The sequence below is a fragment of the Anabrus simplex genome, chromosome 6 (genome assembly GCF_040414725.1).
Source record: "Anabrus simplex isolate iqAnaSimp1 chromosome 6, ASM4041472v1, whole genome shotgun sequence".
NCBI lineage: Eukaryota > Metazoa > Arthropoda > Insecta > Orthoptera > Tettigoniidae > Anabrus > Anabrus simplex.
This window is the reverse complement of record NC_090270.1, coordinates 350,444,388-350,472,308: the sequence shown is the minus strand read 5'-3', so window position 1 is coordinate 350,472,308 and position 27,921 is coordinate 350,444,388. Positions and strand designations below refer to the sequence as shown.

The 27,921-nt window shown below is 41.3% G+C and overlaps 1 protein-coding gene across 4 annotated transcripts in view; it reads right to left on the bottom strand.

Annotated features, from left to right (window-relative positions):
* LOC136875821 (zinc finger protein OZF) overlaps positions 1-27,921 on the bottom strand; it is an 88,788-nt gene that overhangs the window by 53,193 nt on the left and 7,674 nt on the right. For all 4 annotated transcript variants that reach the window (XM_067149443.2, XM_067149444.2, XM_067149442.2 and 1 more), the window contains exon 2: positions 720-801. In XM_067149443.2, the coding sequence (XP_067005544.2) occupies positions 720-788 (69 nt within the window). In that variant the 5' untranslated portion in view covers positions 789-801. The remainder of the gene's footprint in view (positions 1-719; positions 802-27,921) is intronic.

The window sequence follows — 27,921 nt, the reverse complement described above, 5'->3', positions numbered from 1 at the left end:
CACTGGTGTCTCTGGCTGAGATTTAATGAATTTTGTTGGGTAAACACCAAATGTGTCAGCAGAGATCTTTTACATGCCGACATTGTACGACATGGAGTATCAAATGGACTTTGTCTGCCCTTCAAAAATCCGACTACCTCTGCCGGGTTTGAACCCACTTTCTTGGCATCTGAAGGCCGGCACTCTACCTCTGATCCACAGAGGCAGCTCGGTGGAGAAGTGAATGCAGAACACACAAAGACCATGATTATCACAAGGTGCACTGTAAATGATTACACCAAAGTCGTTGCAGCAGATCGGATGGAAGAACAAAGAGCATATACAGGTGGCAAAGACGCAACACCTCCACAAAATACAGAACAAGATGAGGATCAGAAACACGTCAATTCGTGGAACTATGTGTTAAGGAGCTGGAGAGCGTCCCTGTCCAGCAAATAGCGACACCCCGCAAGAAGGACATAGTGAACGAGGCACTGCAGGAGAGAGGACTCCCCATGACAGAAGCACCAGATAGAAAGTGATAGAGATACGAAGCACAAGGGAACCAAAGCATCTTACGTGAAAATTATACCTAAATCCGAATGTTCAAAAAATTATTTCTTTGCTCTTTGCATGCATATTTACAAACTCAGAAATATGGACAGGTGAGCAGAGGTTGGTAGAACAAGCAAGTTTCACATTCAAGACAGAAGTGAGGACAGGCCCTGCTGCTTACTCACCAAGTTAGAAGATTCCTCTACGTCAGGAGGCCAAGATGGTTCCTTCTTGATGGACTGAGTTTCATCCATAATGGACAAGAACCTGGAGTAGAGAGAAACACAACAACACGTCAATTTCGCCAAAAAAAAATTGGAAATTAAAAAAATTCCAAATCTGAAATACATATTTTACAGCTAAAATATCTCTGAGTGGGGGCGGTAGAATAACACCCATGGTATCCCTTGCCTATTGTGAGAGGTGACGAAACGGGGCCTCCAGCGGCTCTCAACGTGTGAAACGTGGGGCCCTTAGCCAAGTCCTGGCATTGCTTCCACTTACTTGTGACAGGCTCCTCACCTTCATCTACCTCCCTTGGTCAACTCTTATTCTTTTCCACCCCAACGTTATTAGGTTCCCAAGGCCTTTCAATTTCACGCCCTTCTCTTCCTTTGGCCGATACCTTCATTTTTTGAATTGTCGAATCACCTCCATTTTTTTCTCTGATTATTGTTGTACTTTCTCTTAAAAATAATAATCATGACCACCACCAGGAGAGGAGTCCACCAGCTGGGATACTCTGTTCCATGTGCAGGGAAGACCATGAGATGCCCTTTAATAGGCAGCTGATTGGACTCAGTTAGTGCCACCTTACTAATTCTGGAAGGGCTACCAACCCTTAGAACAAGTACACAAGGCTCAGAGGGTTGGGGCTAGATGGTGCACACAAGAGATGTAAGGATAGTAGACTAATTACACAAAGATTAACAGAAGTTGGCATTTAGTCCCGCAGGAGTTCTTTTACGTGGCAGTAAATCAACCGACGTATTTCAGAACCTTCAAATGCCACGGTGAGCATTCGCCCATGACACCCCGGTCCCACCCTATACTGCACAGGCTGTGGCCAGGTCTTCGCACGTCCACAGACACCTGCTGTGATGCGACATGCTCTACGTGACCAGACATCTCGCCGATGAAACATGTATGGGACATGAGCCTCCAAAAACCATTGCCGAATTCCATCAAGAGGTGCAAGTATCTGCACCAGAGGGGGGCACACTGTGTACTGATGAGTCTCTTTGGGCACCCTTTACTGCGACATGTGTAATGATGGACATCGCTTGTGAATCAAACGAGCGTAGCTGCAGTAACTACATACATACATTATCATTATAGACTGTTATACCTTTCAGCGTTCAGTCTGCAAGCCTCTGTGAATTCACTAAATGTCACCACAATACTCGATTTGCAACTAGTGTTGTGGCCTCATTCAGTTCTATATCTCTTATCTTTAAATCGTTAGAAACTGAGTCTAACCATCGTCGTCTTGGTCTACCCCCACTTCTCTTAACCTCCATAACAGAGTCCATTATTCTCCTAGGTAACCTATCCTCCTCCATTTGCCTCACATGATCCCTCCACCAAAGACGGTTTATGCGTACAGCTTCATCCATACAGTTCATTCCTAAATTAGCTTCTATCTCCTCATTCTGAGTACCCTCCTGCCATTGTACCCACCTGTTTGTATCAACAATCATTCTTGCTACTTTCATGTCTGTTACTTCTAACTTATGAATAAGATATCCTGAGTCCACCGAGCTTTTGCTCCCATAAAGCAAAGTTGGTCTGAAAACAGACCGATGTAAAGATAGCTTCGTCTGGGATGTGACTTCCTTCTTACAGAATACTACTGATCGCAAGTGCGAGCTCACTGCATTAGCTTTACGACACCTTGATTCAATCTCACTTACTATATTACCATCCTCGGAGAACACACAACCTAAATACTTGAAATTATCGACCTCTTCTAGCTTTGTATCACCAATCTGACATTCAATTCTGTTTAATTTCTTACCTACTGAAATCAATTTAGTCTCCGAAAGGCTAATTTTCATACTGTACTTATTGCACCTATTTTCAGGTTCCAAGATATTAGACTGCAGGCTTTTGGCACAATCTGTCATTAAGACCAAATTGTCAGCATAGGCCAGAATCAATCAATCAATCAATACTGATCTGCATTTAGGGCAGTTGCCCAGGTGGCAGATTCCCTATCTGTTGCTTTCCTAGCCTTTTCCGAAATGATTTAAAAGAAATTGGAAATTTATTGAACATCTCCCTTACTTACTACATTTCCCCCTAACTGAATCCCTCCCTGCCATTTTATACCTTTCAGCAGATGATCCATGTAAACTACAAACAGCAAAGGTGAAAGATTACAGCCTTGTCTAACTCCTGTAAGTACCCTGAACTAAGAACTCATTCTACCATCAATTCTCACTGAAGCCCAATTGTCAACATAAATGCCTCTGATTGCTTTTAATAATCCACATTTAATTCCATCGTCCCCCAGTATGGCGAACATCTTTTCCCTCAGTACCCTGTCATATGCTTTCCCTAGAACTACGAAACATAAACAGAACTGCCTATTCCTCTCGTAGCATTTTTCAATTACCTGGCGCATACTGAAAATCTGATCCTGACAGCCCCTCTGTGGTCTGAAACCACACTGGTTTTCATCCAACTTCCTCTCAAAGACAGATCGCACCCTCCCTTCCAAGAAGCCAGTGAATACTTTGCCTGGTATACTAATCAATGAGATACCTCGATAGTTGTTGCAATCCTTCCTGTTCCCTTGCTCATAGATAGGTGCAATTACTGCTTTTGTCCAATCTGAAGGTATATTACCAACACTCCACGCTAATTTTACTATTCTATGAAGCCATTTCATCCCTGCTTTCCCACTATACTTAACCATTTCAGGTCTAATTTCATCTATTCCAGCTGCTTTATGACAATGGAGTTTATTTCCTAACCCTTCCACTTCCTCAAGCGTAAATTCATCACTTTCCTCCTCCCCATCAGCTTGGCTGTTCGCAACACCACCATGATGATATCCATTTACATTGAGAAGATGTTCAAAATATTCCCTCCACCTCTCCAGTTATTCCCTGGGATCTATTATGAGTTCACTTGAATTACTCAAAACACTGTTCATTTCCTTTTTCCCTCCCTTCCCAAGATTCTTTATTACTGTCCAGAAAGGTTTCCCAGCTGCTTGAACTAACCTTTCCAGGTTGTTACCAATATCTTCCCACAACTTCTTTTTGGATTCAACGACTATTTGTTTCTCTCTGTTTCTTTCATCTACGTACAAATCCCTGTCTGCCTCCGCCCTTGTTTGGAGCCACTTCTGATAAGCCTTCCTTTTAAGTTTACAAGCTGCTCTCGCTTCATCATTCCACCAAGATATTCGCCCTTTCCCATCTTTACACACAGTTGTTCCTAGGCATTCCCTTGCTGTTTCTACTACAGCATCCCTGTATGCCACCTATTCACTTTCTATATCCTGAACCTGCTTACTGTCTACTGTTCAAAACATCTCACTAATCATATCCATGTACTTCTGTCTCATTTCCTCGTCCTGGATATTTTCTTCCCTTATTCGTTTGCAGCAGATTTCACTTTCTCTACACTAGGCCCAGAGATATTTAGTTCATTACAGATCAGATAGTGGTCTGTATCATCAAAAAATCCCCAGAAAACTCCCACATTCCTAACAGATTTCCTGAATTCAAAGTCTGTTAAGATATAGTCTATTATGGATCTGGTACCCCTAGCCTCCCATGTGTAGCAGTGAATAGCCTTATGCTTGAAGAATGTATTCGTAACTGCTAAACCCATACTAGCACAGAAGTCCAGCAAATGCTTCCCATTCCCATTAGCTTCCATATCTTCCCCACATTTACCAATCACTCTTTCGTATCCTTCAGTTCTATTCCCAACTCTCGCATTGAAATCGCCCATTAGCACTATTCTATCCTTGCTGTTGATCCTGACCACGATGTCACTTAATGCTTCATAAAACTTGTCACCTTCATCCTCATCTGAACCCTCACATGGTGAATACACGGATACAATTCTTGTCCTAATTCCTCCAACTGACAAATCTACCCACATCATTTGCTCATTTACGTGCCTAACAGAAACTATGTTGCGTGCAATGGTATTCCTGATAAAGAGGCCTACCCCATTTCTGACACCCGTCAAGTCTACTTTAACATCCTATCTCTTCCTTGTTATTTTCCCTTACCCAAATATCACTTACTCCTAGCACATCCAGATGCATCCTCTTTGCTGATTCAGCCAGTTCTACTTTCTTTCTTCCATAGGCCCCATTAATATTGATAGTTCCCCATCGAATTCCATTTTGTTTGCCAAGTTGTTTCCAAGGAGTCCCTCGCCTGTCAAATGGGAGTGGGACTCCATTACTCCCATAGGTCCAAGGCTTGCTTAAAATGTTCTGAGCTCGGTAAATTCATGAAGCAGGATGCTACCCTACTTGCACATAGTCCAAGTGAGGATCTCTCCTCTAACGGGTTAAGGACCACCGGTGAATTGTATAGTCCTAGCTGCCTGAGCACAAGGAGGGCCAAGGCTCAGAAAATGTCCGAGATGCCCAGTCCCATTCCGCATCTGGTATCCCAAGTCTCAGGACCACTTACTAGGCCACTCAGCCGTTGCCCATGGTTCACGAACTAGGACGTGACTACAGTAACCCACACCATGATCAATACTGCAGTAAGTGTGCAGTGTAAGTGTGATACAAAAATCAGCATTCCTAGGACTAAAGTGATATCAGTAGGGGAGAACGTCAGGTTGGGGTGTGTTTTCTCCCAGGATGGTAGTATTGAATCAAGGTGCAGTAAAGTGAATGCAGAGACCTTGCCGTTGCAATCAAAAGTATTCAGCTCCCGGACCAAACTATATTTACTTGCTGAATGGGAATGAAAGTTAGGTGATCTCAGGAGATCTTATTATGAAGTTGGATGTGTCAGAAATGAAAGTAAGGAGAATGATCACTGGTATAAACAGGTGGAAACAATGGCGGGAGGTTATCAGACTGGATAAAATCAAAGCTAAGGAATGAACTTGACGGATGAAGTGGTACATATAAACCCGCTAGAATGGTCGAGGTCATGCAGGAGGATAGGTTACCCAGAACAATGGCCTCAGCTACCATGAGCAGACATTTCAATTTTATGCAATCTGGTTGTCTGCTCATCAATTTTGACGTTCCATTTTCCTCTAGGCCCACTAGATGGCACACAGTGTAAACCAAAACTCTGCTGCGTGTGTGTGGCTGAGATTTAATGAATTTTACCGGGCAAACAACAAATGTGTCACCAGAGATCTTTTACATGCCAACATCATAGGACATGGACTTACTCCGCCCTTCAAAATCTGACTACTCTGATCCACAGGGGCAGCTAGTTAGGAGAATAATGGACTCAGTCATGAGGGGTAAGAGGAGTAGAGGCAGACCGAGATGACAATGGTTAGACAAGAGGTGTAGAACAAGACAGGACCAAAGAGCTTCACACAAGTACACGATTCACAGAGGCTTGCAGGCTGAGAACAGTAAACCAAGTACCCTATGTGAGTTGATTGACAATACGAGACATTCCACTGGCTTAGAAAGTGGAGACTGGAGATACTTTGGAAAATTCTGCCTTTAATTGCAGGTAACATTCTTTAGGACAAAATGCTGTGTTGCATCATATTCCATTGCATTCGAGGAACCACTGAAAAGAAGGAAAGATTGTTCCATTTGAATTTGTTCTTAATTCAAATATTTTTCATGATTCTTTATGTTTAAATTAACCAAGATCTACTCACATAATAATAATAATAATAATAATAATAATAATAATAATAATAATAATAATAATAATAATAATAATAATAATAATAATAATTCAAAATAAAAATGGCTAATTATATTCATACATATGGGCTAAAAACTTTCTGAAATGTGGAGCATTTTACAAAAATGGTGCAAAAAGAATATCAATTTTGTCTATTTTTCATACAGTTAAAGAACACCATCATGGAAGAGGTATATGAAATTCTTGATGTACGGCTCATCTGTATGGATAAGAGATCATAGTTTCGATATGGGTATTCCTTAATGTGTCCACAATGACGCACACAAAATGATGCGTACACGAATCTATTCACAATTAATACATGTACCCTTAATCAATGTATCACAAACAAAACACTTCACTTCAAGAATATCAAGAAGCCATCATTTTTAACAACTGCCTATCACTTCAACATGGAGACTGCACCCCTGCATGTCAACCACATAAAAGTGTTCACCAGTGAAACTCCTACTAAACAATAACTCTTTTACCATCACGATCGCCTCTTTATATAGTGTCTGGCCCGGCTTCTAGAAGATATATCACACAATACCTTCTTGTAAATTCTAGAGTGCTCAATACATAGATATAGTGTACAGAATATTCTCCATCGTTCTCGTCTACTTATTACCATTCTGGTTGTACAGTGTGTTATACAATTCTGCAGTGGATTACAAATTATATATATAGGTAAGAATAAATTAATTACAGGTTCTTACATTAACTAAACATATAAATGTCTATATATAGTACATGTTTCATGACATAACCTCACACATAATACGATCATTCGACTATGTAAATAATAATAATACTAATTCTAAATGGATGTACAACACAAATAATAATAATAATAATAATAATAATAATAATAATAATAATAATAATAATAATAATAATAATAATAATAATAATTTGAGCTCAATACTTGCCTGTAGGTGAGAGAATAGTGTTTTCAATTCATCGCACTTGTGTCAATATTCCCCTATAACTTGAAACAGTCTGTGACACTCAGTCGGTATCTTCTCTCTTCCTTGACGTTGCTGGATGTGCTCTCCTCCTCTAGACCGGTTCGTGCCGTGTCGGATGTCAGGGTTGCCATGCTGCCGGCCTCTTTCCCGATGATAGTCGATGCATTCTCCTCATGACCAGACTGTGCTGTGTCATTAGTAGCCTCTCCTCCAGGCTTACACTGTATGCGCAGCGGTTGGGTGACTCGCCGCAACTTTGATGCGTGGACCTCGACAGGAGAGTTGGTCTTTAGTAAGTAGACCCCATGGCCCAGCTGTTCATCCACCTCGATGGGACCAACCCACTTAGGTGCAAGACCTGCATGAAACCCTCCAATCTTATTACTGGCTGGGTGGTTACGTCTCAGTACTTGTTGGCCTGGTAGGAAGATCTGGGTCTCTTCTATATCTTGAGCCTTGGCCTGGGTAAGGGATCTCTTTTCGGCCAAAGCTTGTTTCTCCTTGATGTCCTGCTGCTGCTGCTGCCACTCTGCCAGGGAAACAGCTGCATCACCTTGACCAGAAGTGGGTGGTGGACGAATCACCCAAAATCCAGTACCGTATAGCTGTCAAGCAAGGAACAGCTCTGCTGGGGAATAGTCGGCGACACGGTTGATGTGTCGTTGCAGGGTAAAGAGTGACTGCGGCATCTGACGGTCCCACAGTCAATGTTCATTTCTATCAGGTGGACCCGTAGCATCCTTTTCAGCTCCTGATTCAATCGTTACCGGGCGAGTTGGCCGTGCCGTTAGAAGCGCGCAACTGTGAGCTTGCATCCGGGAGATAGTGGTTTCAAACCCAACTGCTGGCAGCCATGAAGATGGTTTTCCGTGATTTCCCATTTTCACACCAGGCAAATGCTGGGGCTGTACCTTAATTAAGGCCATGGCCGCTTCCTTCTCATTCCTAGGCCTTTCCTGTCCCATTGTCGCCATAAGACTTATCTGTGTCGGTGTGACTTAAAGCAAATAGCAAAAAAAAAAAAAAAAAAAAATTTGGTCTTTCCGCTGGATTGACCCTTGGGTTGTAGATAGGGGTGGTCCAGTGCTCCACACCCCATTCTGTCGTTCCGCTGGATTGACCCTTGGGTTGTAGATAGGGGTGGTCCAGTGCTCCACACCCCATTCTGTGGTTCCGCTGGATTGACCCTTGGGTTGTAGATAGGGGTGGTCCAGTGCTCCACACCCCATTCTGTCGTTCCACTGGATTGACCCTTGAGTTGTAGATAGGGTGCTCCAGTGCTCCACACCCCACTCTGTCATTCCGCTGGTTGTAGATAGGGGTGGTCCAGTGCTCCACACCCCATTCTGTCATTCCGCTGGTTGTAGATAGGGGTGGTCCAGTGCTCCACACCCCATTCTGTCATTCCGCTGGTTGTAGATAGGGGTGGTCCAGTGCTCCACACCCCATTCTGTCATTCCGCTGGTTGTAGATAGGGGTGGTCCAGTGCTCCACACCCCATTCTGTCTAGGGTGCTCCAGTGCTCCACACCCCACTCTGTCATTCCGCTGGTTGTAGATAGGGGTGGTCCAGTGCTCCACACCCCACTCTGTCATTCCGCTGGTTGTAGATAGGGGTGGTCCAGTGCTCCACACCCCATTCTGTCATTCCGCTGGTTGTAGATAGGGGTGGTCCAGTGCTCCACACCCCATTCTGTCATTCCGCTGGTTGTAGATAGGGGTGGTCCAGTGCTCCACACCCCATTCTGTCGTTCCGCTGGTTGTAGATAGGGGTGGTCCAGTGCTCCACACCCCATTCTGTCGTTCCGCTGGTTGTAGATAGGGTGGTCCAGTGCTCCACACCCCATTCTGTCGTTCCGCTGGTTGTAGATAGGGTGGTCCAGTGCTCCACACCCCATTCTGTCATTCCGCTGGTTGTAGATAGGGGTGGTCCAGTGCTCCACACCCCATTCTGTCGTTCCGCTGGTTGTAGATAGGGGTGGTCCAGTGCTCCACACCCCATTCTGTCGTTCCGCTGGTTGTAGATAGGGGTGGTCCAGTGCTCCACACCCCATTCTGTCGTTCTGCTGGTTGTAGATAGGGGTGGTCCAGTGCTCCACACCCCATTCTGTCGTTCCGCTGGTTGTAGATAGGGGTGGTCCACACCCCATTCTGTCGTTCCGCTGGTTGTAGATAGGGGTGGTCCAGTGCTCCACACCCCATTCTGTCATTACACTGGTTGTAGATAGGGTGGTCCTGTGCTCCACACCCCATTCTGTTGTTCCGCTGGTTGTAGATAGGGGTGGTCCAGTGCTCCACACCCCATTCTGTCATTACACTGGTTGTAGATAGGGGTGATCCTGTGCTCCACACCCCATTCTGTCGTTCCGCTGGTTGTAGATAGCGGTGGTCCAGTGCTCCACACCCCATTCTGTCGTTCCGCTGGTTGTAGATAGCGGTGGTCCAGTGCTCCACACCCCATTCTGTCGTTCTGCTGGTTGTAGATAGGGTGGTCCAGTGCTCCACACCCTATTCTGTCGTTCTGCTGGTTGTAGATAGGGTGGTCCAGTGCTCCACACCCTATTCTGTCGTAATTTGCTGCCGCTTCTTTGATGTGAACTGACTCCCATTACCTTAGCGCCTGAACACCTCGTCTTGTAGCAGACTGGTGATGGCTTCAGGTATCGGAAAGGCCTTAATCCATCTTGTAAAGAGGTCAGTGATTACTAGGAGTCCTGTTTTACACCGTGGTGTTCTATGGTAAGGACCCATCAAGTCCAGGGCTATGACCTCCCACAGGCATTGTGGGCATCTTCCTCGTTGGCAGGAATCTGCCTTCCTGTTGCTCGCTTTGGTGCAGGCACAGAAGTAGCACCCCTTCACGTAGTCCAGGGTGTCTTTGTGCATGTTGACCCAGAAGAATCTTCGTCGGATAGAATGATATGTCTTTTTACCTCCTAGGCGTCCGGCTTCAGTGGTGCCGTGCAACTTCTCGAGGGTGTCCGTTGTGTGTTGTCTAGGGATCACCACTACTGCAGGCACGTCAGAGAGGTGCGATCTGTATATTAAGAGACCTCCATCAACCCGAAAAATCTTGTAGCACATCTTGAGTTCCCTCGGGACGAGCCGACCATCAGTGTTCTGTCTCCTAATCCACTGCATCATGATCCTACAGGGCTTGTCTTGTTCCTGGCACTGTTTGATTACTCCCAGATCAAGTTCCTTCTTGATGGTCATAAGAACAAGTTCCTTAGGCTCACTCTGGTGTTTCTGTAGGAACTCCCTCTCAACAATGGGGTCCCTAGCTTGAGGCTCCCTCGTCGGGTGCCTAGGTAAGATGTCTGCTCCTATGTTCATCGGTTCTGGGACGTTACATACATCAAAATCAAATTCTGCGATTAACAGAGCCCATCACATCAATTTAGATTTTGAGCCAGAAACAGAGTTCAAACATTTGAGAGCTCTCAGTTATTCTAATACTTACCTTCCTTTCCTTCTTTCTCAGATTTTTTAAATTTACCTGAGGAAACGCAAGTATGAAGAGGGGAGCACCCACAACTAACTTTCATTGATTTCAATATGTCACACAGAGCAACGTAAACCTCAACAATGAAGTATAATATAAACTAGCATGATTTTCAGCATTGATATAGACTGAGAATGAGCTATGTATCTGTAAACAGGTTACTAAACCTCTTATTCTAATGAACACGATGTCTCCTCATATTTGCAGCCCAACAAGGCACTTTGAATCATCTCATAAATCCATTGGATATAGTGTTGGCATTTAACATTAGATATCCAAGCCTGCCACCAGAATGTCAGTGATTCTTGAAAAACTCTAAGAATTGTATCCAATTTCAACCTCAACAAATATAATTTTTGTAATATGTAGAAATCATAGGGCCAGGGTAAAAGCCCTCTAAACCCCAAACTGTACAATGTGTATATATCTTAACGTTAAGTGATAGTGGCATTCATGTTCATTTTAATGGCATTCTTGTTTAATTTTCATTTCAGAAGTATTTATTCTGTACAGTCGCTATTAAGCAGGTTCTTCAACAGCTGAAGATGACCTATTTACAGGCCGAAACCGGTACTGTCCTTTTATGTAAATAATATTGACACTGTGTAAAATAACGTATTGGTTAGATGGAGAACTCATCCTTCATACTTGTGTAATCCAAAGAATGCTAAGTAATTCTCCAGTGAAATAACATATATTCTCTTTAACTTCTTTTTAAAATCAAAGATTACAGGCATATATGTTATTTAATGAAATGAATGAGATAAAAAAATGGCGTGTGGCTTTTAGTGCCGGGAGTGTCCGGGGACAAGTTCGGCTCACCAGATGCAGGTTTTTTGATTTGACTCCCGTAATACCAATATAAATGGTCCGTTATTGGACATTATAAATTTTCCAGCTAACTCATTCTTGGTTGCCAGCGTTTCATTCAGGACAAATATTTCAGATTCCCTATGGGAATCAACATCTATATCATATTGACTCCCATAGGTGACCTGCGCGTCATAATGAGGATGAAATGATAATGAAGACGACACATACACCCAGCCCCCGTGCCAGCGAAATTAACCAATTAAGGTTAAAATTCCCAACCCTGCCGGGAATCGAAACCGGGACCCCTGTGGCCAAAGGCCAGCATGCTAACCATTTAGCCATGGAGACGGACATGAATGAGATAATTTGAGCGGATATAATTTTTGGCAGAGTTAAAAATAAATGTGTTAGGAAGGAATGTTGTAAAAGGAAGCCTATTAGGCAACACCATGTGGCTGATAAGAGCACAAAGGGGACATTTTTGAAAAGCAATTATGATCAATGGAAACTGGTAAATAAGATTGCTTGATGCTTATTGTTTTAAGGGGCCTAACATCGGTAAATAAGATTTAAAACATGATACTCTATAGGCTTTTAGGCTTAGGATGTGTCAAGAAAATAAGGTGAAATACTTTATGTTTCACAGAGAACTGTGCTCTGCATCATCAGAGGAAAATCTTGACTGTCCACGAAAAAGGCTTCTTAAACAATGATATTTTGGGATTTAGACGTCACAACAGAAGTAGAAATGGTACGTTCATTCATCACCAGATGGTTCCCTGGACATGGCACAGGTGACCTAACCATCAGAATCAGTCTAAAGGGGTCATATAATATCTGTACGTAACATATGACATTGACAGGCGGATGGCATTGACACAAGCCCGGAATGAAACAACTGGCAATGAGGAACGTGCGAATTCGGAAAACCTTGGACCTTTATGTTTGAAGATGGTGGTATTCTGTGTGGAGTAATAAATATGTTACAGGATTGTGAGCAACTGCAAAATGACCTCTACAATATTGTGAGATGGTCAGTACACAATGGTACGATGATAAACGGAGTTAATAGTCATGTTGTGAGTTTCAGAAATAGGAAAAGTCCTCTCACTTTTATTACTGCATTGATGGGGTGAAAGTTCCTTGTGAGAATCATTATAAGTATCTAGGTGTTAATATAAGGAAAGACCTTCATTGGGGTAATCACATAAATGGGATTGTACATAAAGTGTACAGATCTCTGCACATGGTTATGAGGGTGTTTAGGGGTTGTAGTAAGGATGTACAGGAGAGGGCATATACATCTCTGGTAAGACCCCAACAACAGTATGGTTCAAGGGTATGGGGTCCTTGACTTGATTCAAGAACTGGAAGAAATCCAAAGTAAAGCAGTACGATTTATTCTGGGTGATTTCTGACAAAAGAGTAGCGTTACAAAAATGTTGCAGGGTTTGGGCTGGGAAGGCTTAGGAGAAAGGGGACGAGCTGCTCAACTTATGTTCCGAGCTGTCGGTGGAGGGATGATGTGGAACAACATTAATAATAATAATGTTATTTGTTTTACGTCTCACTAAGTACTCTTTTACGGTTTTCGAAGACGCCGAGGTGCTGGAATTTAGTCCCGCAAGAGTTCTTTTTACGTGCCAGTAAATCTACCGACACGAGGCGGACGTATTTGAGCACCTTCAAATACCAGCGGACTGAACCAGGATCAAACCTGCCAAATTGGGGTCAGAAGGCCAGCGCCTTAACCATCTGAGCCACTCAGCCCAGCTGGAACGACATTAGTAGAAGAATAAGTTTGAGTGGTGTCTTTAAAAGTACGGAAGATCAAAATATGAAGATAAAGTTGGAATTCAAGAGAACAAATTAGGGAAAATATTTGTTTAAATGAAGGGGAGTTAAGGGTTGGAATAACTTATCAAGCGAGATGTTCAATAGATTTCCAAATTCTTTGCAATTATTTAAGAAAAGACTAGGAAAACAACAGATAGATCATCTGCTGCCTGGGCAAATGCCCTAAATAAAGATCAATGTTGATTTATTTGATTTGAATATATTGGAGGTTTGAAGTTCTGTTCTCGAGTAGAATGTACACTACCTGCTTCCACCATTGTATGGCCCTTTCTACGGAAGACATGCTTGATAATGGAAACATCGCTCAGTGCACTGGCCAGGGTTCTGTTCTGGTGCATCCATCAGAAATTAAGACAATATGCTTGTACTGTTTCGGTATATTTTCGAAGAAATGGACTACGCAAGACACAAACTCATTTGATGACACATCCCCATTACCTTCATGCCATATACAAGGTGAACAAAAAATGCCACACTTGGAGTTCGGCATGCGATTCCTCATCTCAGTGCAAGACAAAAGTTTCTATAGCCAAATCAGATCTGGTGCTGTTGGTAAACAAGTTGAAAACGAAAAACTGGCAACACTGTTACATCCTGCAGCGCATCGGAATGTAATAGAGAAATGTGCAACATCCTGCTCTATCGTACCTGCCATCGCAGCTCACTGACTAGATGGCTGGGTTATCAAATCCACATGCACCATGGAGCTACAGCTTGAATCTACGTCAGGTTGGGTTTTTTCTTTTGTGTGTGAGACATCAGGTCCCTAGTCCCCATGTAACTGTGTTTGTAAGCATGACAACCTGTTGACACATGACAATAGTCGAACACATGACAGTGCGATTTATTCAACTGAATGCATGAGTTGACTAACCACGCAGTGCACAACCATAACTGGTCCTGTCAAGTGCATACAGGACGGCTTCCTGATGGATTACACAAACGGCTTTTAGTGTTGGGTGCATCCGATGACCAAGCTTCTGCTGCTGCTCATGAGTATGCAGCACGGTAGCCTCAAAGGTGCCATCCCGATAAGAATGTTTCTTGTAGCCCTGAGCAACGCCTGCGTGAAACCAGTAATCTTCGTCCACAAGTAGTGGACAGAGTTTGTCCAAGGACTATACGTACTCTACAAACAGAGGACGACATTCTTGAAGCCGTTCACCAATTACCTCGGTGAAGTACCCATGATATTGCAAGGCAGTTCCAGGTATAACGAACACTAGTTTTTGACGTGTTGCATGACGAAAAACTGCACCCATATCATTACACGTTAGCTCAACACCAGTGGCCAGAAGACCACATTCAATGAGTACAGTTCTGTGAATGGTTTTTGCAACAAGCTGAAGATAACAAACATTTTATAAAGAATGTGATATGGAGTGATGACTGTAGCTTCACTCGGGAAGGTATTTTCAACCAACACAACAGCCATTATTGGTCTGACTACAACCCACGTCACCTGTGAACGTGGCTTTCAGACACGCTTTGGCATAAACCTGTGGGCTGGAATCATGGGAGGAGTGCTTTCAGGCCCTTACCTATTGCCGGACAAGCTGAATGCACCCCATTATCGTATGTTTCTGGGTAATACATTGCCTGATGCTTTAGAAAACGTTCCACTTGGTGCTCGGCGACAGCTATGCTTTCACCATGATGGTGCACCGCCACACTTTGGAATGACTGTGCCTGACTGGTTAAATGAAGCATTTCCAGGGAAATGGATTGTCATGGAGGTAAAATGTTCTGGCCTGCACGTTCCCCGGACCTTAATCCACTAGATTTTTATTTGTGGGGACACTTAAAGGAACATGTTTATAGTACTCCAACCATGGATGTAGAAGACCTAATAGTGCATGTGCATGCTGCATTGGCAATGGTGGATGCAGGTGTGTTGTGTAGGGTCCGGTAAAGTATGCTTCAGTGAGTGGCGAAGTGTTTGCAAATGCAAGGTGGTCGCTTTGAACATCTGCTGTGAAGTGAACATTGTTCGTAAATGGACGTGACACGTACACTATGGAATTATTGTGCATAGCATAATGGGCAATCCAGTTGTAGCCTACCTACTGTACTGTATTGTGTTTCCTTGTACCACACTGGATAGAGACGATGTTACTCTATTCACTATTATGTTCTACTTACTAGCTTTATTTGTGCCATGGACGAAACAAAGTGGTCGTTTACGTCTGTAGGAATGTTTGAATGTTTGAATACAGGTAACTGTAACGGTCAGACATTGCATTGTGGAGGTGCACATTGGATACAATTTGATACATCAACTGAAAAAAAATTCGCATGAATGTGACTCGAACATTACCTCGTCTCACTGAGCTAATGAGACAGCTCTGGCAGAGCGCCGAGTTCACGCAACCTGTACTTGGCCACGCTGCGCGCCGTTACAGCATTGCCAGAGCCTCATTTCTTAACTCGCATTTCTATTCAACCTATTGGTGGGACTAGGTTTTGCAAGATAAACTGTTGTCATGAATTTCAACGAGGAACCGTATGCCGACCCTGTCCAGAGTGTAACGGAAATAGTAAAGTTATGAAGTTGCAGTTTTTTTTTGTAACAGACGTTGGAAGCAGCTAGTCTATTGTGATCACCAGTTTCTCTCATCTGATTCTCTGGCTTCATTATTCCTCTTCATATGTGCCTCATGATCTTCCTCACTGAGCATTTTAGTTTTATAACCACAGCATATGTCGCATTGGTCTTTCCTCGGAGAATGCATCGCTCGGAAAAAGACGTCCTTCCAACACGCTGTACACTATTACCCTTACACTTCGTACATGCGAAGGATCAAACCGAACGGGGACTCTCGAAACTGGCCCTGCAGTAGTGACTCTCTTTCACTTTGCAACACTCACTAAAGTGTTTTCTCTTTGCAACCGTTTCCTTTGAGTCTACTGCATGCCCACTGACATTAAACTGAGAACAGTTGTCCAACGTTCAAATGTAACTTGCCAATCATTAGTGTGTTCTGCATACGAAAAATACTCTAACTTTTTCACTTGATGGTTTTCTTAAAAATACATCATGGCCTGTGTTCTTCCTAGTTTCTTACTCTGTTGATTTCCTTCCCTTCAAAACCACGAATGGATATTTTCTTTTCACTCCAAGAATTTAAGTTCCAGAATGTGCTAAATACTTTATTTCCCTCTTCATGTCTTATTTCAGTGCACCAAAAACTGCGCTCAGATTTCTTAGTAGTGTTTGTATCTACGGAGAACTTGCTTGGATTCCCTCAAACGATTTTGAATCACCTCTATCCACAGTCTTCTGAAATCCCACGTATTCTAGCCCCATGAGTCTTTTATTTTCATTTTTCTTCCTCTTCGAATCACATTTTATAATGCTATATATACCTTACAGTTCTGCATCTTCATATAATGGCTTCTTTCGCCTTTCCCCATAGCATCCTGCGTATTTCTTTCTTCTATGCCACGCTCTTCACTTGGGTATCCAGTTCACCAATAACTTGTAAACCAAGTTCATTATTGCCAGATGTTTGAATAGTTTATTCCATGTCACAGCTACCAGCCACATTGTTGTCCTCACCTATATCCCCTACATCACTAACATTTTGAGGTGGAATATTTAATAATTCAGTAATCTCATGACCGAGGTCAAAAATAATACTTTCATTGGGTCAATGCTGTAAGTCATAGACTGTCACTGTGTTACTGGTACTTTGCTGATTCTGCTTCTGGACCATCTGCACCATTAACTTCCTCGGGAAAGTATTCTGGCAAAAAAAAATACAATTTAGACTGAATTGTTTAGCTATGCATCACATTGCAGCAGTAATAATTGACTTCTGATGTTGTATTACAATGATCCAAGACTTAAATTTCCCACACACTCTCAGCTGAGGGGCCACTTTAGCACATACAGTGACAAAATATGGCAGTTTCGCTCACAACAATAAAGGGCAAAAGTTCAAAACACCTTACATTTTCCAGCGCTACGCATCCAGGCGCGATTGCACTGTCACTTGTTTCTCTCTCGCTCGCTTCTCGCGAAGGACTTGATCGTGCGGTGGACAGAGCTGCCAACTGTTCATATAAAGAACTAGTCCTAGTGCAGCGGCGCTACTTTTATTTACGAATCTGATTAGTGCAGCGGCGCTACTTTTATTTACGAATCTCGTGACAAATTACATTACAAGATATTAGAATCATTCCGTATTGACGGTTTTCACTTTACAATGGCGAAAAATGAAAGTATCCTCCTATTCAATACATCATATATTCCGTCATTAGACGGAGTAAACAAGTTCAGACATGTTTCGGCTCGTTTGAGCCATCTTCAGTGAAAAAATTAGGGGGGTTGGAATAATTATTTACATAATATGAGTTGAAAAAATGCTAAAAAACATAATGAAAGCGTAAATGAAAAAACAAACAAAAGAGAGCCTAGATGGAAACAAAATAGCACAAATATACAATATTTACATCAATATGCAGAGCAAAACAACTTATTGCGACAAAATTCAGTGAAACAGGTGTTAATTTGAAATAATAATTGATACTAAAAACTGCGTTTGGGTATCCAGTTCACCAATAACTTGTAAACCAAGTTCATTATTGCCAGATGTTTGAATAGTTTATTCCATGTCACAGCTACCAGCCACATTGTTGTCCTCACCTATATCCCCAACATTACTAACATTTTGAGGTTAGGTTAACGCAGTTTTTAGTATCAATTATTATTTCAAATTAACACCTGTTTCACTGAATTTTGTCGCAATAAGTTGTTTTGCTCTGCATATTGATGTAAATATTGTATATTTGTGCTATTTTGTTTCCGTCTAGGCTCTCTTTTGTTTGTTTTTTCATTTACGCTTTCATTATGTTTTTTAGGATTTTTTCAACTCATATTATGTAAATAATTATTCCAACCCCCCTAATTTTTTCACTGAAGATGGCTCAAACGAGCCGAAACATGTCTGAACTTGTTTACTCCGTCTAATGACGGAATATATGATGTATTGAATAGGAGGATACTTTCATTTTTCGCCATTGTAAAGTCTCGTGACAAAGCCATTGGTCTGGATTGGTTAGGCCATTGGTCTGGATGAAGCAAAGGGGGTCTGGGGGCGTAAGCCCCCAGGTTAGAAGCGGCCTTAGGCCTCTAATATCCCGCGTGACAAAGCCATTGGTCTGGATTGGGTAGACCATTGGTCTGGATCAAGCAAAGGGGGTCTGGGGGCGTAAGCCCCCAGGTTAGAAGCTGCGAAGCGGCCTTAGGCCTCTAGTGTCCCGCGTGACAAAGCCATTGGTCTGGATTGGTTAGACCATTGGTCTGGATTGGTTAGACCATTGGTCAGTGACAAAGCCATTGGTCTGGACTGGTTAGACCATTGGTCTGGATCAAGCAAAGGGGAGGTTAAAAGCCTCGAAGTGGCCCTAGGCCTCTAGTATCCGGCGTGACAAAGCCATTGGTCTGGATTGGTTAGACCATTGGTCTGGATCAAGCAAAGGGGAGGTTAGAAGCCTCGAAGCGGCCCTAGGCCTCTAGTATCCGGCGTGACAAAGCCATTGGTCTCGATTGGTTAGACCATTGGTCAGTCACAAAGCCATTGGGCCTGGGGGCGTCCAGGTTAGAAGCCGCGAAGCGGCCCTAGGCCTCTAGTATCCCGCGTGACACCTCCATTGGTCTGGGCAGTTGTGTATTTCTTGTGCGCGGGTTGGTAACGGAATTCACTTACTTCATTGCTAGGAGTGACGTCATATATTAAAATTATAAAATCCTTTTAATAACAACCACCTACTCAATACATTATATTACTCATTGAATTATAAAATAATCATGAGGTGTCTTAAATAAAGGAACATGTTTCGTTCGACATAGCGAACATCATCAGCCTTAATTTACAAAGATTAGGTCAGGGCCCTGAACTGAATGATAAAAATTGTTAAAAGAGTGACAAAGCCATAATAAAAAGTAAGATGATAACATTAGACATGAAATTATAACAATATGTACAGATTAACCGCAAGTATGTAGAGAAATTCTTTGAATGATGGTAGTCTATAAAGTTAAAACAAACATGAGGTTGTTAAAGTAAAAAGATATAGATATAGTGGATCTTAAAATATATGTCAATGCGTGAAGCATGGATTAATTATTGACTATGGAGTTCTTAAATTGAGCAAAACAAAAGTTGAAATAGAGTTTATTGAATATTACGAGTCAAACTGAGTCAGTTAAAAGGCGTATGGCGATGAAACTAAGGTTAAAATGACGTGAACTTCAGTAGTTAGGAATTCTGTAGGAGAGCCAACACAATGCCAGAAGGAAATACCAGTTGAACTAGTCCGTATTTACACGCTAGCAGTAGAATTAATCTTATACAACGTAGGACACCAATGTGGACTCGTTAAGTAACTATAACTTGAAAGTAGGGAGAGTTCCAGCAAACCAGAGATGAATGGAGCAGATTATGGCACAATTGGAGTTAGAAATCTGGAAAGAAAGAAAAGGGAGGAAAAATAAAGTTATGTTATAATGAAAAAAAAAAAAAAAAAAAAAAAAAAGAGGCTTACCCTTGGGACTAGTGTGAGGTGTTCGCTAACGTTGGCTGCGCAAATCAAACTGGCGAGTAACCTTATTGCTCCTTCTAGTATTGTATGTATGTATACGTAACGGCGGGGAGTGAGTCATGTGAGGAGGAGGGGTGACCGATTCCTTAGGCGGGTCGGGTATTCGTGGAGGGGGTGTCGCATGAGAGGGCAGTAGAGTAGTAGTTGTTGTATTATTAACAGTTGTATAATTAAAGATTCTCGTAAAGTTATTATTATTTATATTGAAAAGAGAGAGTAGTTCCGGAATTTTCTCGATTATTGGACTTTTAATTTCTGAAGTATCATTTAAATTTTGATGCCCGTTAAAATGCTGGTCTAGGAATATGTAAATGTTCTCAAACTCTGTCATAAGTTTACTTTTATTGACGTATTTCAAGATTTGAAGGTCTTTTTCAATTGTAGTAAAACTGTGGCCAGTCTCTTCCATATGGGTGCTCATGGCGGAATACTTTTTATGTTTCGAAGCATTGTAGTGTTCAAGGTATCTGGTCAAAAAGCTACGTCCAGTCTGTCCGATGTAGGAGAATCCACAATGGGTGCATTTAAGCCTATAGATACCAGAGTTCGAGAATTTATTGTGATGAATGTTAACTATATTTGAATTGAAGAATATATTACGGTTCGTATATCGGGTTCTATAAGCAATATTAATATCGTATTTCTTTAAAGGGTTAGTAACTTGAAATAGGCCTGGATTTGTGTAGGTGAAGGGAGCATATTTCGTTTTTTTAGGCTTGTCCGGAATCAAATTCGTTGTGGTTTTTAATTTTATCTTGTTAATGATTTTATTAATCATTAAGGGGTTATAGCCGTTAATTCTGGCCAAATCCTTAATATAGTTTAGTTCTTTTTTGCGATTTTCAGTTGTCAGCGGGATTTTTAATGCTCTATAGACAAGACTAAAAAATGCAGCCTGTTTATGAGATTGCGGATGTAAGGAATCGTTTCTTATAGTGATGGGGGCACAAGAAGGCTTTCTAAATATTTGAAAAATGAACTTATTATTCTCTCTTGAAACGTGACGTCATATCCCGTAGCGTCTCACCCAATGGAAATGCTGGTACGTAGTTAGGCGATGGACTATGGCGCGTAATAACTTCTATTAGGTTATAAAAACAAAATTATTTCTGGGGGACGGCGGGTGGGTTCTTAACTGTCGCAGTGAACACATCGCTCCTCCACAAGGTATTCCAATTAAGATTTCCAACATATTACATCCTTATCGTGCTATAAAAGTAATGTAAGTCTTACTGAATTTCTACCCAATAAAGCAGTCAAAACACATGGATAATGGAAGGTACTGAGGTTTGACATTCCACAATACGCATAAAAATACCACAAATCTCACATCAGACAGTTCACAACTCAAGCCTTAGAGTAAAGCAAAATCTCCTACGTGACACTCAGACCTAGAATACAATGTCACACAGAAAATACTGCAGGCCTAATATGCGACACTAGCACATCAGTAATTTTTCCTCAAATTTCTTTTGTAAGATATTTATTTTCACATAGATTTTCCATGTGATGGGTCATGACTCCTGCTGTTTAACAAAGCAATTACCTGAAAATGGACAAAAATGTCACATACGAGGTTCTGCAGGAAAGACGTAACAGTGAAAAGATTGTTGGTTACAAGCATAATGTCCAGAGAGAGGAGGTGACTAACATATGATAAGGACATGGACAATAAGATATAAAAGTTGAAAACTAGAACGGCGGCTGGAATTGATAAGATTTCTGTGTGACATCCTAGAGACAATACGTTGAGATATAGTACAATATCTGAAATACTTATTCAAGTATTGTTTGCATGAAGGAGCTATACCAAATGAATAGAGAGTTACTATAGTAGCCCCTGTATATAAAGAAAAGGGTGATAGACATAAAGCTGAAAATTATAGACCAGTCAGTTTGACACGCATTGCATGCAAGCAATTGAAAAGCATTCTTTCTGATTATATGAGACATGTTTGCAAAATTAATAACCAGTTGGACAGAAGGCAGTTCAGGTTTAGGAAAAGTTATTCGGTGGTGACGGTGGTGGTGATTATTGTTTTAAGAGGAAGTACAACTGGGCAACCATCCTCAAAAGGTTATTCCACCGAAGCTCAACTTACAGGATTCCAGCAAGATATAGCAGATATCTTGGATTCAGGAGGTCAAATGGACTCTATTGCAATTGACCTGTCTAAGGCATTTCATAGGGTAGATCATGGCAGACTACTGGCAAAAATGAACATAACTGGACTAGACAAACGAGTGACTTAATGGGTGTCTATATTTCTAGAAAATAGAACTCCGAATATTAGAGCAGGTAAAGCTTTATTTGACCCTGCAATAATTAAGAGGCAAATTCCTCAAGGCAGTTTATTGGACCTTTATTTATTTTTATTTATTTACATATTTATTCAGAATCAGCAACAGCACAATGCCGAATTACAAAGATCCGAGCTATGTACAATAGATATGAATCTAAAATGAAAGATTTATAAATATTTACAAAGGACACAAATATACACAATAAAAACCGTATAATCATACATAATACACATTTACATGAACAACAACATTAACAAAGAGAAATACATCTACAGTAAATACAGGAGCAGAACAGGAACGAACAAAAAGGAAAATTAAGTTATATGAGAAATATCATGACAGAAGGAAGGAAACGTTAGGTTCTTGTTGATAGGTAAGGTACTGTAACGTGTTGGCAGGGTAAATAGTGAGAACAGGACCTGGTAGATTTATTAACTACGCACTACAATTACAGATTTACACACACACAGACGATAACCGAGCCACAACTTACACAAGTACACGGTTACACACTTACACGGTTCGCGCTCTCTCTTTTAGTTTCTCATGTTCCATCTACAATGACACACACACACACAGTCATCAATTATGTACACTACACTCACTCAGCCACTCGGTCACACTCGTTAGCGCTGTCACAGTCCACAGCCTACATGTCAGTCTCGCAGGTCGGAATAGTATCCGCTGTTCACTCGATCCGTCAAACCCCGTTCGCATGTCGGCACCCAGTGTTCCCTTCGCTCTGCTCCAGAACACCCAAGATTCTTCTCCAACAGCCGGCCTCAAGGAACACACACACGACATCAGGGAAACAGGAACGAGTCCTCGGCTCCAACAGACCGACACTGTTGATTGGGCTGACATCTCAGCCCAAGATATCACTGACTGCGCTCTTCGCTAACCCACACCAGCGAACTCAATCTCGCTCTCGCTCACTCACTCTCTAACTGATTCTCACTGACTGTCACCCCAACTTACTCCTCTCCTTATATACCTGCTCCGGGCCTTCCAGAACAGTCCGGATGCTAGATGTACCCAGGAACCTCGCGAGATAGAAGACTCCAGATTAAAAGTCAAGTAATTTCCGTCGTCCTCTGCTGTGGGACCGCGGACAGAGGCAAGAGGACCAGCCTAGCACCAAGTGTTGCTCATGATTGGCGTGCTCGAGCGTAAGGGGGGGTGGGACCGATACGATGACGCCCCCGGCGTGTAGTGACTTGGCATGGCAGACACTATAACCATTCCAGTATTAAACGTTGCTGGAATACGTACAGAAAGGGACCTTTGTGTGAGAGAAAGCCGGAAGTAAGGAATATGGAATATGGTCTTCATTCTCGTACTACGGGACATGGAGGGGGAATAAGGAAACTAAATCTGGAGACCTAAATAGACCATGTTTCCTTATATATATATCGTATATATATTATATGAGTAAAAGAGGAGTTAGAGATCCAGGCTTTTTGCAGATGATGTTATTCTGTATAGAGTTATAAATAAGTTGCAAGATTGTGAGCAACTGCAAAATAACCTCAACAATGTTGTGAGATGGACATATTTCAGGTTCCCTATGGGAATCAATATCTGTATCATCTTGCCATTGATGCTTTCACAGCCCGTACTTGTAAGACATGATATAGGCTTTTGGGCTTACGCCATGTCAAGAAAATTAGGTGAAATTCTTTACGTTTCGCAGAGAACTTTGCTCTGCATCATCACAAGAAAGTCTTCACTGTCCATGAGAAAGACTAAGTTTGAATTTAGACATTACCCAACAGAATTGGAAATGGTACGTTCATTCATCACCAGATGGATTCCTGGACACGGTACAACGCTAGCGTTCAAAGTGGAAGCTGGCGGAACCATCAGAATTAGTCCGAGAGGGTCACATAACATAACAGGCGTACGCACATATGAGGGTATGACATTGATACAAGCCTGCAGTGAAACATCTGGCAATGAGGAATGTATGAAGTGACAATAGTGAAGGGACAGGGATAGCATCAATGGCAACATTAAAAACCTCTATGGGGAGGATACTTGTAAGAAGGCTACAAAATTCAGTAAATTAAGGAGGAAGAAGTCAACTTTTCTTTCTTCTTTATGCTTTCAGCTGAGATGCAGGGACCATAACATCATTCCCAACTGTGTGAAGCTGAAGCACACGTTAAATACTCCGAAGGCCAGGAAAACATATCAACGTGCTACTTAGGCTCTTGCGATCAAGAGAGTGCATTACACTCGTAAGGAACAGGGCTCAGTCTCCCGACAGTTGTTTTGTTTACACCTCCTGTTAAGTAACACTCTCTAGCAGGAATTGTGGTTGTCTTTCAATTGCATTACTACTATACAGGCTGAACGCAAATTCAATCAGGTGTCATTCAGACAGAAATTTTTAAGTTCCTCCAACTAGCTCATAAACAGACAGTCTCTCTCATGAACCTGGATGCTAGTAAAACTGTAGTCAATCTTTTCAAGAAATCCTTGGATGAGAACCAAACGGCAGTTCTAGCTAGGGGTCTTAATTTCGCTGTCACTCCCTCTAAAATTCCCACTGAGGAGTTAATTCTGTTTTTTTTTGTTTGTTTTTTTTTCTCTAAAGGCAGCCATCTACTAACTACCTACGGATGAGGCTGAGGAGTTAAGACAGAAATGTGTAAGACTCGTTAGGTCCGCTGTTGTACCCACGCCCAGTTTAACAAAAGACGAGAGGTAAGCTCTGAAGGAACTTAGAGATGATTCTGAACTGGCCATTTTCTCAGCTGATAAGGTTAATGCTGTAACGGTTCAAATCCCATTACAAGATGATATCTGTATTTTTATTATTGTATGATTTTATCTGTATTTTTTTATTATTATTATTATTATTATTATTATTATTATTATTATTATGTTATCTGTGATATTTAAACATAAGAGTTTCATTTTTGGTCCGTATTGAACTGAGAATGGAAGATAGGAAAAACTAGAAAGGTTCCACCTTTTCAATACAAAAATGTTATAGGTTTATTTATAACATGTATTTGCACTTGGGACTAGTTTCGACGCTGTGTTGGCGTCATCATCAGCCAAAAAATGGGAAAATAGGCCAGTGTGTAGGCATTCATATTACACAAGGTGTTACATTAAACAATACAAATCTTGCAAGGAGATAAAAACATGGATGAATATAGAAACAAATGAATCGTTGAGAAAGCAAAAGTTATACATGTTAAAAAATAACCTTAACCACACATCTTGCAGTGCGAAAATATTCTTCTTGAATGATTCCTGAGTGTAAAACACACGCGCACACATTTCTGAAGAGCCAGCAGGCAGGACAAAGTAAAGTGAAACCTTAAGGGATCTTCTGAGAAGAGTTCATCATTTTTCTATGTTCCGATTAAATAATGAAGTCTCCCTTGAGTTCCTGATAAACATACACAACAGGAAATTCTCCTTCACTCTCAACAATAGCTATAAAGACCAACGGTAAATTTCATTTTTCAAAGACGTGAAAGCATGATCTTGAACGTGATGTAACTCCTTTCATTTAACCCATTTTTTACACAAGGTGTTACATTAAATAATATATCTCACGAGGAGATAAAAACAGGGACGAATGTAGAAACACATGCACCGTTGAGAGAGCAAAAGTTGTACATATTAAAATAAGCTTAAGCACATAACTTGCAGTGCGAAAATATTTGAATTTGAAAGATTCTTGAATAAAAGACGCACGCGCACACACTTCTAAAGAGCCAGCAGGCAGGAAAAAGTAAGGTGAAACCTTAAGAGTTCTTCTGAGAAGAGTTCATCATACTTTAAATGTTCCGACTAACTAATGAAGTCTCGTTTTGAGTTCCTGATAAACATACACAACAGGAAATTAAACAATATACATCTTACAAGGAGATAAAAACAGGGAAAGTTATACATATTAAAAATAGGCTTAACCACAAATCTTGCAGTGTGAAAATATTCGTCTTGAATGATTCCTGAATACAAAACACACGCGCATACAATTCCGAAGAGCCAGCAGGCAGGAAAAAGTAAAGTGAAACCTTAAGAGTTCTTCTGAGAAGAGTTCATCATTTTTTCTATGTTCCGACTAGCTAGTGAAGTCTCCCTTGAGTTCCTGATAAACATATACAACAGGAAATTCTCCTTCACTTTCAACAATAGCTATAAAGACCAACGGTAAATTTCATTTTAAATATTGTGCAGAGACGTGAAAGCATGATTATGAACATGATATAACTCCTTCATTTAACCCAATTTTTACACAAGGTGTTACATTAAACAATACACATCTTACGAGGAGATGAAAACAGGGCCGAATGTAGAAACAAATGCATCGTTATGCATATTAAAAAATGAGCTTAACCACACAACTTGCAGTGCGAAAATATTTGCCTTGAATGATACATGAATACAAAAACGCACGCGCACACATTTCTAAAGAGCCAGCAGGCAGGAAAGAGTAAGGTGAAACCTTAAGAATTCTTCTGAGAAGAGTTGTATTTTAAATACTGTGTAGAGATGTGAAAGGATGATCTTGAACATGATATAACTTCTTCATTTAACCACCTATGAAAGTCTCTCTCTATATTACATAGCTTCAATAACAACCATTCTGTAGATGCACAAAATAATCTTGTAATCTTCACAGGTCCGGTATTCAGCTCAACAAGAATATAAAATTGGTATTCAGGAATACGTTTTCCTGAATACGTATTCCTGAATACCAATTTTATATTCTTGTTGAGCTGAATACCGGACCTGTGAAGATTACAAGATTATTTTGTGCATCTACAGAATGGTTGTTATTGAAGCTATGTAATATAGAGAGAGACTTTCATAGGTGGTTAAATGAAGAAGTTATATCATGTTCAAGATCATCCTTTCACATCTCTACACAGTATTTAAAATACAACTCTTCTCAGAAGAATTCTTAAGGTTTCACCTTACTCTTTCCTGCCTGCTGGCTCTTTAGAAATGTGTGCGCGTGCGTTTTTGTATTCATGTATCATTCAAGGCAAATATTTTCGCACTGCAAGTTGTGTGGTTAAGCTCATTTTTTAATATGCATAACGATGCATTTGTTTCTACATTCGGCCCTGTTTTCATCTCCTCGTAAGATGTGTATTGTTTAATGTAACACCTTGTGTAAAAATTGGGTTAAATGAAGGAGTTATATCATGTTCATAATCATGCTTTCACGTCTCTGCACAATATTTAAAATGAAATTTACCGTTGGTCTTTATAGCTATTGTTGAAAGTGAAGGAGAATTTCCTGTTGTATATGTTTATCAGGAACTCAAGGGAGACTTCACTAGCTAGTCGGAACATAGAAAAAATGATGAACTCTTCTCAGAAGAACTCTTAAGGTTTCACTTTACTTTTTCCTGCCTGCTGGCTCTTCGGAATTGTATGCGCGTGTGTTTTGTATTCAGGAATCATTCAAGACGAATATTTTCACACTG